Source organism: Momordica charantia, assembly GCF_013281855.1.
Source record: "Momordica charantia cultivar OHB3-1 chromosome 5 unlocalized genomic scaffold, Mcharantia_2.0 BLBB01000005.1, whole genome shotgun sequence".
NCBI classification, from domain to species: Eukaryota; Viridiplantae; Streptophyta; class Magnoliopsida; order Cucurbitales; family Cucurbitaceae; genus Momordica; species Momordica charantia.
Window position 1 is genome coordinate 22236335 of NW_028275163.1, and position 13195 is coordinate 22249529.

The 13195-nt window shown below is 35.3% G+C and overlaps 2 protein-coding genes across 5 annotated transcripts; one reads left to right on the top strand and one right to left on the bottom strand.

The window, feature by feature from the left end:
• Positions 1 to 3082: 3082 nt before the first annotated feature.
• Positions 3083 to 7903, top strand: ABS2 (AP2/B3-like transcriptional factor family protein). 3 transcript variants are annotated; one of them, XM_088124185.1, is made up of 3 exons: positions 3083 to 3873; positions 4343 to 4548; positions 5678 to 6352. In XM_088124185.1, exons 1-3 carry the CDS (start codon positions 3336 to 3338, stop codon positions 5723 to 5725), a joined length of 792 nt encoding a protein of 263 aa, XP_087980311.1. In that variant the 5' UTR covers positions 3083 to 3335; the 3' UTR covers positions 5726 to 6352. The 3 variants fall into 3 exon arrangements, with proteins under 3 accessions (XP_087980311.1, XP_022144744.1, XP_022144743.1); XM_022289052.2 differs by lacking the exon at positions 5678 to 6352 and adding an exon at positions 7481 to 7903 and having other exon boundaries at positions 3085 to 3873; XM_022289051.2 differs by having other exon boundaries at positions 3087 to 3873; positions 5659 to 6352.
• Positions 7904 to 9054: 1151 nt separating this feature from the next.
• EMB2735 (embryo defective 2735) lies at positions 9055 to 12910 on the bottom strand. Of its 2 annotated transcripts, none has more exons than XM_022289053.2 (4): positions 12776 to 12910; positions 12495 to 12634; positions 12021 to 12180; positions 9055 to 9627 (listed from the first exon to the last, which is right to left on the bottom strand). In XM_022289053.2, the coding sequence occupies exons 2-4, from the start codon at positions 12630 to 12632 to the stop codon at positions 9443 to 9445; spliced, it is 483 nt and encodes a 160-aa protein (XP_022144745.1). In that variant the 5' UTR covers positions 12633 to 12634; positions 12776 to 12910; the 3' UTR covers positions 9055 to 9442. The 2 variants fall into 2 exon arrangements, with proteins under 2 accessions (XP_022144745.1, XP_022144746.1); XM_022289054.2 differs by having other exon boundaries at positions 12495 to 12686; positions 12776 to 12908.
• Positions 12911 to 13195: the final 285 nt, after the last annotated feature.

A 13195-nucleotide genomic window follows, 5' to 3' on the forward strand; every position in this document is an offset into this window, starting at 1 on the left:
GAAAAAAGGGGGTTAAATTACAAAAGAAAAAAAAGGTTAAATTTTGCCATTTGTTTTAAAAAATAATCATATTATTTTAAAAGTTTCAATATCACTCTGGAAGAAAGAAGTGACGTGGCAGAATTTAAAATGCTTGATAATTAACTTCTAAAAACTTGTTTGGATTAAGTTTGAAAAGAATCCGTAGAAAAGTTATTTTATAAAAGGTGGTTAGTGCAAAATTAGATCGACGATGAAGAAACAAACTCTCCTGACAAAAGAGAAAGAAAATTTTTAGGATAAAATTAGAACGTTAGGACCCGTTTAGTAATGTTACTGTTATCTCATTATAAATAAAGAAAATGAATTGCATGGTTCCAACATCAATGAATTCAAGTATGATAAAACAATCTTTTTACTTATGTTTTGGACCAAATTGGGAATGAAAACGAGAAAGAAGAAACTTTTTGGTTGTTTTGAAAATTTATATACAATTTTGGGAATGTTCAAAAAAAAAAAGAGAAACGATAAACTTAGTTGTAAAATGCTTAGATTTCTTAAGAAAATTAGAAACGAAAAACAAGAAACGAAAACGTTACCGAACAGATCCTTAATTTCCCATGTTGCATGTCATTTTAGGTCCTGTTTACTTACTCCCAATCGTAATGAAAATCAATCGTAATGAATCAATCGGAATGGGAATGTTATTCCATTGATGTTGTTTACTTGAACATATCTGGAATCAGAATCAGAAACCAATTCATGGTGTTTGCTTCCATCCGGAATCGTAATCAGACACATGTTGTTTACCAAAATACCTTTATATATTTATAACTAATATAAAATTACATTAAATAAAAAAGGATGTTATGGGATTTTTTATATTGAAAAAAATAATTACTTATAATAATTTTTAGATGTACTTATATCAGTAATAAATTATATATTTTGTATTTAAGTCTAATTTTTTTTTACACTTTATTTGATATTATTATTACATTATTTATTATAATAAACTTTATTTTATCAATTCAATCTAAAATTAAATAATTTTATAATACAATGAGAAGAGGAAAAGCGGTAATTGAGCACTTGAAAAAATAACCCTAAAAGAAAGTAAAAAATCGTGAGTCTACGTGAGAGAGAAAAGAGCATTGGTTGTCAAATTACCAAAAATTATTGGTCCCACACATTAAAGAATTGGAATGGGATTGCACAGCTATTTTGCTGTGCAATGGGATTGTGCATTTTTTGGGAAGTGATTCCAAAATTTGGAGTGGTCCAACGTTTTATTCCCATTCATTTATTTTGATAAACATAATCAAACCTAATGAAAATTTTGATTACAATTGCGACCCAATAAACGGAGCCAATTTTGCTATGTTAACTTTTCTATTAAAATATGAACCAACGTAAAATATTTTTGAAGCTTTTATGATTAAAACATTTCGAATCATGAAAAAAATGAAAACTTTCTGTTGGTTTTTCTTGGATGGAATTCCGGGAGTTGTCGAATCAAGCCATGATTGAGAGCAAAACTTGCAGGCTGTTAAGAGAGAGCAATTGAAGTCATAACTATAAAATGAGACCATGAGAGAGAGAGAGAGAAAAAAAACGAGTTTCTCCATCACCATGACCATGACCATTAGTTTAAAAGGTGGAAAATGGGGAGTGTTTGTTTCCCGAGAAAAATAAGGGGGAAAAGGGTGACTGAATCTACCTGGAAAATGAGGTGCCTTTTGTCTCTAATTAACACCATTATCCTTTACTATTTTTATTTACCAATTATTCAAACTTTTATAAATAAAATAATTATAATTGATATAGAAGAATTAAGTGAGAGATACCTGGAGAGACAGGTAGAGAGAGAGAGAGAGTTGTAATTGGACTATAAAATCTTATCTCATCTCTGGGGAAGAGAAGAAGAGATTGGGATTTAGTTTTTTTTTTCTTTTATAAAGTAATGATTTTTGCATGAAGAAAGAGAAAAATGGGGTTTGAAAGTAAAAGAAGAGATGAGCAATAATAATGGTGTGTCATGGCACGTGACTGATGAAAATGCTGCAGGTTTCTGCAGCAAAAAAAAAAAAAAAATCTGCAAGATGAGATTCGAGCAGGTTGAGCCAAGCGAGTTGAGTGAGATGAGAGCCAAGTAAGGAGACCTACAAGTAAAGAAAAGACGATCTGATGCTCAAGTCAGTTGTAAGTTTGAATGTCAGGTCAATTTCAGATAGAATTGCATATCTGGATAGGTGGAGTAAGGGTGTATTTACACGGATATAAATGGAGTATTCTCGTGGCAAGAATTACAGTTGGGATCCTGGGGAGCGATACCAGCCTTTGTTTGGATTACTTCTGAATACACGTGATTACTTCTGAATACACGTGTGGAATGTTACGACTTTTAGTACGGTTGTCTAAGTGATAGATGTTAAGCTCTCCAGGTCAGACGCCCAAAAAGATCCATGTGACATGTTGTGATTTTTGTTCGACACTACAAATTCCTCTTATTCATAAGTTGGGATCCCAAAACTCTCTTAAAAGGACCATTCCACTTATTCATCATTCATCTCATTGCACTTCCATTAATTATTTTTTAATATTAGTTTTTCTTTTATAAATAATTTATAGGTGTGCTTATTGTCGCTGCCCCACACCATAGTACTACATCTTAATTTGTCTTTAGGATTATTTGGATTATAGTTAAGCCATATGGACTTGAAATTTAGATTACTTCTCTCGTTACTCAAAATCCAGAATTTTGTTTTTCCATTCTAAAAAACCTATATACATAATCATACTTAATTATATATTAAATTGACATGTCAATTCAATAATTCTTAATAAATAACTAATTTATTGGAATCTATCAACTTAAAATTTTAAATTTATTAATTATTTAATAAGATCGAAAATAGAATTTCTAAAGAAAGTCGATGAATTGGGCAATACATTTGTAAGATTAGAAGTTACAAGTTTTGTTTGGATTAAATAATAATAGAAACATAGCAAAAAGGGGAAAAAGTTGCATCTTAGAAATTAAAAATATATTTTCACTGAAATTAATGATTGATGCATTCGATCACGCGAAAACCTCAATTTGCCTCTCTCCCATATTTTTCATAACCCTCTCTCTCTCTCTCTGTCATGTCTTTTGAGCTACATCAAATAGTTCCCACAGTTTCCCCATCAACCAAAAAAATGAAAAAAAAAAACCCACAAATCAAATCAAATCACTTCTCTCTCTCTAAAATGTGCCCATAATAAACCACTTCTCTCGAAATCACTTTCAAGTTTCAATTTTGAAGAACCCCTCTTGGCCTTTCTTGTGTTGTGTGTACTTCATATTTCCCATTATGCAAAATAATCCCAACCCCACTTGGATTTCCCTCCGCCACCAGCCCTCCGCCATGTCCGCCGCCGACCACCAGCCCATGTTCGAGAAGCCCTTGACTCCCAGCGACGTCGGCAAGCTCAACCGCCTCGTCATCCCCAAGCAGTACGCCGAGAAGTACTTCCCACTCTCCGGCGCCGCCGCCACCGCCGCCGACAAGGGCCTGCTCCTCAGCTTCGAGGACGAGTCCGGCAAGCTGTGGCGCTTCCGGTACTCGTATTGGAACAGTAGCCAGAGCTACGTTCTCACCAAGGGATGGAGCCGTTATGTCAAAGAGAAGCGCCTCGACGCCGGCGACGTCGTGGTTTTCGAGAGACACCGCCTCGACGGCGACAGGCTCTTCATTGGCTGGAAGCGCCGCTCCCCGGCTGCGGCGGCGGCGGCGGACGGTGGCCGTAGCCCCGGGGTGGCGCCGCCGTGTAGTAGAGGATGGACCTCAATGTTTTGCTCTGGACATCCCTATCATCCTTCTCCACCGCCATACCAATCTTCTCATCCAGGTACCCTTTTTTTTCTAGTAAAAAATCTTCTAATAATTTTGTTCAGAAAAATTAGTTATCCAGAACGAAAATCAGCTTCACTCTAAAAACAAATATAGGGGTGGGAAACTGAATTTTGACCGTTAAAAATGTGATATATGTAACGTAATTATCTAAGCGTTAAATTGTTGTATTAGAAAGTAATATTCGAGATTAAAATTTTAAAATTGAATAGAGATTTCAAGAGGCTATTAACTAGCGAATAATAGGGTGAATAATTAGCAGTAAGCTTAACTCGATATCTAGATATATATTTGAATCTCTAACCTCAACTTATTGCACCGATTTGAAGTATTATTATTACTTTTTTTTTACATAATTTGTTTTAAATTTCAAGTTTTTTCTTTTTTCTTTTCAATGGAGTTTTTTATTGAACAGCTAAATAAAAGGATGATATATATGTGTATGTTCGTATATGCATTGTTTTCAGAGTCCTCTGTTCAGAGTCGAACAGTGTCCGTGGGGAACTCAAAGATCCTGCGGCTGTTCGGAGTGAATTTGGAGTGCCAAACCAACGTGTCGGAACCCGAACCTCCGCCCTCGGGTGGTGGTGGCGGGTTCGATTTATCGGGTCGAAACGATCCGACCCGCCACCACAGCTATCCACATTATTCCCCTCCGCTTCCGCATCACATGGTATGCCAACTCAACCAAATAATATCGTTTATTTTTTTTTCATACCATTTATTTATTCATTAAAAAGAAAGCCATTGCATCTCTGATTCCCCTTTTTGGATTGCTTCCTCTAATCAGACAGATTAGAGTCAAAGTGGTAAAATATATATATATATATATATATATATATATATATATAAAGTTGAAAAATAAGATAAAGAAATAGTGATTTAAAATGGATTTCTTGCATTTATTAAATTAAATGGTCTCCTCCTTTCCCAACAAAATCTCTAAATGAATCTAGAATTGTAGGTGCAAATATTGCTCATTTTAATGATGATTCATTGCCATATGCTCAATCGTTTATATTAAATAACAATTGCAAGGGGATGATCAAACTGGTATTGTTGCATTATACATTACATCTTTACACTTCAATCATACAATTTTTTTAATCATTCCATTTTGGTCTCTACACTTAAATCTGACACCCAATTCAAAGTGTGCTTGCTACTTAGAACACTTGTCTACAAAATCCCACAAAATTTCTGCTCATATTCATTCAGGGAAAATATGACAAGGAAAAGAAAATGGTACTGATTTAGATGGGTTATTATTATTTTTTTTCTCTCAAGGGAAAAAGGGAAAAAGAAAAAAGAAAATGGAAAGAAAGAGAAAATGGTAGGTTTTCCAGATTGTAAGGGGGACATCGTACTTGGACAGCAAGAGGGAAATGATATCGGACCAAAAACTCTGCACAAATAAACCAAACCTCTGAAAATTTGAGGTCACACTCTGTCTCAGAAATCACTTCCACAATTCAAAACCTTCTCTTCTTAGAAACCTGCAAAAAATGGGCCATGACCTTTTCAGTTTCTTGTTACCTTTTTTGAGAGTTATTTCCTAATATCCCATTTTTGGAGTTTTCTAATTTCTTTTCTCTATCTTCTCAACTGTTACTAAATTCAGATAAAAACTCTTCTGCAAAACCCCTCCTCTGTCCCACAAGTTTTAACCACATGAAACCAACTAATCTAACAAAATCTACTTGATTATATATATATACGCATTTGTTTATTTATATGGCAGTAACAGGTTGTTTTATGGGGTTCTAAAATGTGGTTGTAACAGGATTTCACTTTTTCACAAGATGTCAAGCAGACTAAATATCATCAAGGATAGAGATGTGTGGACGTGACGTCCCTGTGCAAAACCCACTCTTTTTATATCGAAATCCCCCCCACCACTTCACTTGAGAAGAGTCGCCCCATCAAGAAAAAAACAAGGAAACATAGAATGAGAAAATGAAAGAGAGAAAAAAAAAGAAAAGAAAAGAAAAAAAAAATCCCAGATTTTCTGGCCAACTTTCCAAGATCGGGGGGTGGGGGTGAAGAGAGATATCACAGATAAGGAGGTGGGTGTGAGAGAGCAAAAAATGTGGGGTCCAAGAAGAAAGCTAACTAGGGCTGACGTCATACATGCAAACCGGAAACTAGGGTCGTTGAAGGTCAGGAATGAGGAATCTATTTGACTACTGTTGAGATTCTGGCTCAAGATTTTTGGGAGAGGCTCAAAGTATAACTAATGGAGGGGGGTATGGGGCTGTTCTTGTGCTTTTATTTGAGTGGGTGGGATTGGATGGATCGGTGACAGCCCTGTCGTACTACCCTGCCTCTACTCCTACTCCTCTCTTTTATAAGTTTTAGCAAAATCTAACCTTTCTTTCTTACCTCATTTATATAAAGATTTACTTCTCAATTGTCGTGTCCTTTTCAACTTTTCCTGTGAATTCATCTTATCTGATCTGATCTGATCTGCTTCTGAAGAGGATGCTAATTTCCGTGGTTGCCATGCCATGTCTGCCCTTGCATTCAATTCTGTGATGAAATTGAGATAAGTTCGGGATGAGATGACATCAAAAAGAAAAAGAATAATATATTTTCTCACCCTGCAACTCAACTTTGTGATAAACACATTTCAAACATAGGAACAAAGAAACAAAAAAAGGCCACGAACAAATAGGTGTACATAGCTATTTAAAATCCATATATGTATCAAACATACTGTTAATGAACTATGAACAGAATAACAGAGTTTATACTTATTGATGTGTAGCCAAGTCTACCTATATCATTGGTTTGAGAGAGAGAAGAGAGACGAATTGGGAGTTAATTTGAGATAAAAGGTGTGTTTGACATGATTTGAAATGTTAAAAACTGGTTTTAGCTGCATTTCAAAATTTGTAATTATTTTTGGTCATATAAGCTAAAATATTGAAAAAGAGAAGCTATACTGTAGTTTATTTGAAAAGACTACACTTTTTAATGCTAGACCAAACTCACCATAAGTGAACCTTCAAATCCTCCCGAGTCCTGGCCATTTACTGCACGGCTATATCGTTTGAGAAAGTTTGCAGTGTCTGAGCCATTAACTTAAGGAAGAAACCTGCTGCCAAATTCCAGGTCGAGTAAGTACCAGTGACATAAAAAGGCAAGAGGAAAACTCTAGTTCCCTCCCATCTCTCTCTACTGTAACTGGTATTGCAGGCACTGTGGAGTCCGTTTCAGTTCTATTATCATTCGTTCAAACAGAGAATATGTTTCTTACTTTTTAACACGTTATGCACAAAACTTCAAAGAAACCAACAAGTCCTTTTGCGATCAACACAGTTCCAATCAGAATTACAGTACGCCAAAGTCCTCAACTCCTAACTGCTAATTGTACAATATGCTGACATATTATTTGTTGCATTTCGTCTCTAGCTATGTTTGTAGTGTAGCCTATAGGACAAAAGAAAATACAGCACAGTAAAAGATGAGGAGTCCTTGAATTGGTTTGACAAAATGTATCCATAGCCCTTCTTTTTTGTCAACTTAAGTTCCTTTTTTGGGGGAAAGCAACTAATGAGATTATGCATTTGATGATTAACATGGGTATTGTGTTGTATCTACAGATATCTAAAATGTGGTGCAAATGTTCAGTACAACTTGCAGAATTATGAGAACATATCATCAACTAGTGGCTGAATTAAACAGAATATCAGACAAGAGAGAAGATAGCCATTGACCTCCCTGGTTGATGATTTTCCAATCTTCATCAGTGTCTCTGAAAGTGGAGGGTCCCCAGATATGTGTGCAACCTATAATTGGCATTGAAGAAATGGCTAATCAAAGGAGTGAAAAGACTCCTACTAAAGGGATATGTTTGGCAAGCATAACTCAATTATGCATGATTAAGTACAGTACATATATAGTAACAGCAAAAGATAATTCGTCCATGGTCCATTCCACTCATCTTTTCATCCATCAGATCATTGCCTTTATATGATCTCTTGCCAACCAAACTTCACCATTAGAAAATAAAGACTCTTTTGTGACTTAAGAATCCCCTGGAAGACAGAGACAAGCAACAGTACCAAAACTAACATAGCCAACATTTGAGTTCCCAGAAGGTAATTAACATTTCAATGACTGCATATGATTTTGTGAAACATACAACGACAAAAAATCATTAATTTATCAATAAAGATAATGGTAAAAGAGGAAGCAGTCACTTGATTCTTTGTCAGAATCTTGCATACTTATTTGATATATGGGCAAACCTCTTTAGATTATAAATTGGGATCAGCCTAGACAATAAGGGTGCTAAGATTATGCTACCTTAATTGATTCTCTTATCACCAGTAACTGAATGGGGAAAAATTATTAATGTATAAACAAAGTCAATCTCTGTCAATTTAATCGTTTAGGCAAATCAGCTGGCTATTCTCTCAAAAAGAAAGAAAAAAAAAAAAAGATTTGTAACCTATTATCACAAGACTTGGAAGCAAGAACCATGTGCTTAAAAAGATTAGAAGTAACGCCAGGCATGAAACTAGACATGTTTTTAGGCAACCTGACTATTGATTTCCTTTTAAAATCGTAGCCCAAAGGAGATTCAAAAGGATAGAGCAATTGGTACCTCATTAGTTTTCAACAATTCAGGCTTCTCTGGTAAAAGTCAAACTGTAGCTTGAACATTGGGGGCTCATGCTAGTAGCAAGAACCCAATTCCGAAAAAATGGGCCCTTCAATCCCTGTAATGCCAGTCATTTTCAGCCTTCCCCCTCACCACAATAAAGTGTACTCGAGCATTTCCACAGCATCTTATGACCTAACTCTGCCACTACATTTCTTTCTCAATTAGCAAAATCAGCGACCAACTCTTTCTTGTCAAATCATAGAGTTAGGGTTGCACTGAAAATTCAATCCATCATGCAGATACCTCATGACATGATTGAAAAGCCAGAGTGATCTTAACGTGAATGCAGGGGCTAGCAGCAATGCACAATTCAGATCTGCAGTGTTGAGGAAAAATTATCCAACTTGAGACAACTGGTTAACCGGACCTAACAGAAAGCAGAAGTTATTTTGCTGGGATCTTGCTAATTTCACGCATTTTCTCAGGGGGTAAATTTGAATCGAAAATCCAATTTCCGGAAAAAACAAAGATAAAAAGCCTTGGAGCCCCAAAGGAAGACCTTATAGAAAGAAACAAGAAAAGAACTACTGAATGGTTTATTTAGCAATCAATAGTAGCTTCCTCGATACTAATATTTCCATAGGCGTTCTTGTTAGCAAATACTACAGTCACTAAGAACTGTAGGATAACAAACATTAGAAGAGGAAAGTAAGCATAGGAGTCATACAACTAGTTCTCTAGTACACAGAGGAAGAATTTGCTATCCTTTCTCAAGATTGTATATATATTGCGAGGATGCTCAAAACTGTATTTTTCAAACTGCACCTCTGAAATGAAACTAAAAATCTAAACTCAACCAACTTTTACAACTGCAAATTTAACAGTCTAATCCAAACTTGTTTAGTCACAGTTCTGACTTTTAACATAAAACATAAATCTGATGAGTGGGAAATATTTATTTGATTTTATCGCTTCCCTTTTGAGAATCAGAAGCTTCCTTTTTCTCCATGACTTGCTGAACACCTTCTTGATACCCATCTATAAAATTTTTTAGAGCGTCTCTATATGCAGAAGCTCTAGTCATATACACCCGCTGCAAAGCTGGCTTTAACGTCTCCATTCCTCCTCTTGCAGCCACAGCTGGATTTTCATTTTTTTGACAGAATAAAAATGGCACTCTTATCACGAATAACCCAATTCAATAAATACAAAAAAAAAAAAAAAGGATAGTAAAACAGATTGAACGTAAAAGAAGGCGTAAAGAAAATCTAATTGCAACATAAGATGCACCAAAATCAATGTACTGGACAATAAAGAAAAGATAACAAAATAAGAAAAATTATAATTCATGATTAACTTAAATAAAGGAAATAATATTTCTAGTATGGTACATGAAAGACATCCTATTAGAGTGGTGTTTACCATGATAAGACTTCAAATTTTATTTACAGAGCAAACTTTTACACATCAGGGACCACGAACAAGATAGTTTTAAAAGAAAAGACACACATACAATGAGTGTCTAACTTAGATGAATAGATCGCAGGGATAACCACCGTCGGCTTACAGTTCCAAACTTCCAACCTCCATTACAGGCCAATAATAACACACTTCTTTCCCACTTTGCGCTCAAACTGATACAACTAAACCATATTCTCATACTGAACCCAATATTTTTCAAATAGCTATGCAAAATAATTATGCTCAAAATTGTTTTGAGAAACTCTTTTTAACCCAACTCTAATTTCTTTACCAAGCTTTGAAATCTTGACATTCTGTAAGGGTTAAAGATTTTTGCTTGATTAGTGGCTCTAGGGAGAATTGACACCACTGACACTGACACTATGCAATGGTTTGTCTCTTTTTGCCTTTCCCCTCAATGGTGTTCAGTAGAGGATTGGAATCATATTTTCGGGCATTATTTGTTTTTGACACAAACATAAAATAGATTCTTGTGAACTTTAAGTTTAGCCCTGCACCTGATTATGACTCTAAAGATTGTTGTGGTTATTCTGAATCCTCTTTTTGTGGGAAAGGGAGTATTTCTTTAGAATAATTGATTCTTGCATAACATGTGAAGTATTTGGCTGCAAGAAGAATTTGAAGATCTTTGAAGACAGAAGTAGGTTTTGGGTGTTGCATACTTCTATACCTCACATTGGACTTCCATTCTTTTTCTTTTCTGAGATACACCCTCTGTTTGATTTCTGATCAATGTGGATATTGCTTGTAATCTTCTTTGTTATTTTGATAGACAAATCACTCCTCAAATTCATTTTACTTATCAAAGTTAGAAGGGAGTTACTAATATATATGGATATGTATGGAAAGTTACAAGGGAGTTACTGGGATATATGGAGATGAATGGGTAGTTATGGGTTTAGTTACAAGGCTAGAATATATGGATATGTATGGATAGTTACTAATATTAAATTGTATATAAGGCTTGTAGTTATAGAAGAGGAAATCATCATCTTATGTGTACTGTGGAGAGAACAGACCTCTAGAAAGTCTGTGAACTTTGTAAATCTCTATTCTCTACATAAATAAAGGGAAACTGCTACTGTTTGCCTATTATATTCTATTTTCCATTTGTACTACTCTGGCTCCTTTTTGTTCCTTTTTTTTTGTTTGACCTCTCTTTTGTGTTTTAAATAACTTTTTGATGCAATAAATGATTAGCATCAACTCGTAGGAAAGTGAACTGCAATCTAGAACTCCTAGTAGATAAAATGAATGAGATCCCATAACAGAGCATTCTATCATTTTTTGTCCCTTTTGATAGGGTACTGTGGTAGGATTTCTAAATTACCAAACAAATCATATCTTATATCTCTTGCAAAGTTTTAATCAAAGAGTGAAAGTGAGTTTCACAACAGAGAAGTAAGGCACAAGAGTAAGGGAAGGATCATTTGAGACAAGCATCTAGGCAAAGAAATGAGTATTATTACACAGCATCATAGTTTGATGTTATTTGGCTGCTATTTGTATCCTCATGATTGATTGTTGATATCTCATGAAAAACCATGAGTCTTAAAATTTTGTCAAACAAGGATATAGAGATAAATTTAGAAAGACAATTATTTTCAAGAAAATTTAAAAAAAAAATCCAATTTCTGGAGGAAGAAAAAAGACACTTCATATGAAATATTAGACAATTTAATAACTTCTGGTAGAACACTGAACATATTTTTGACCATTTTGACCATTTTGTTCATATCTTCTGATTTTTCCATTAGTGACAAGGCATTCTTGACAAGAGCTACAATATCAAGTACTCAAACTTGAAACAATTTTATCTTATGCATCAACAGATTTGAGATTTAGTTGACTGAGACCCAGAAATCAGTAAACAAAATACACCAACCACTATTACACTGATAATTCCAAGTAAAAATTAATTAGCACCTCCGTCCAAAGGGTAGTATATAAGAAGTTTCCCACTAATCATGAATATGCGATAACAAGAAGTAGAAAATATTTCACTTCAATATAAAGCATCTAAATAAAACTATGATACAAAGGTTGGTTACCAAGATCTTCCAGTGTTGAAGGTTCTTTCTCTTTAGATGCACTTTTTGCTGCATTAGTTTTGTTTTCACTTTCTTCCACCTTATAGTCATTTGGTCGCAGGTCAGGACCAATGTCCCGGACCCAGCTTGCAGCATATAACCTGGAAGCCTCCTTCAACACCTAAGATCAACATTCGAATATGAGCATTTACTTATGAACCAATATAAGAACAGAAAAAACACACGCAAAGAAGGCTTAGCAGAATCAAATCTTCAATGGCCAATTAAATACTACGCATACATTTCAATCAGCACTCGAGAGAACTATACGCAAAAGATTTGAAGAGAAACGGAAGTCAATCCCCTAACAAGTAACTTTTCCTTTCAATCACTGGTTGCAACTTATCAATCCTTACTCAAATAATTCCAAAAGAAATAAAACAATAGCAACAAGCCAACAAAAGAAAACGAGAACATCAAAGAATAAGCATCTACCAAGAATCGTTCATGCCATGTAAGCTTTCTCCGCTTCTTTACATGCGGAGGATCCGGCAACGACGAAGGAAACGCAATTTCTTTCAGATCATACCGAATGTAATCATAAAGCTTCCTCAAAACGATCCTCGTCTTCATTCCTGCATGAGATTTGCTCACTTGAATTACAACATTCCAAGCATTTCGAAGAGTCTGCTCCAAATTGTTTTTCAACAAGAAATCGGTACGCAAGTTCACTCAGAGAAAGAAAAAGAAATTCATAGCATGAGAAAGAATCTTACTCGAAATAGCGGTGGCCGAGGGAGAGTCTGCCTCCGGCGAGTGGCAAGATGGTAAATTACACGGCTGTTCGCTGCCGGCTCCGGTGCTCCGCCGCGGCCTGAAGTCCTTGGTACCCTCCAAATTCTCCGCCAGTTCTGCCGGTTAGCACCCGATGGAAGGCCCATTGTGTATGGCCCAATTATGCTTAAGTCGATGTTCCGGCCCAAGCCCAACTGTATACCAATCCAAGTCCAACGTGAAAACACTAGCAACTCCGAGTCCACACACGTGACACACGGTATTATAAAAGGGTTTAATTTCTATTTTTGTTTTCAACTTAAAAAAAATGTCTATTTTCAAACTTTAAAAATAATTTCAACTTTGATTTTTTTTAACAAATTGATTACGTGGTTTCAAGCATGTGAACTAATTTGTTAATA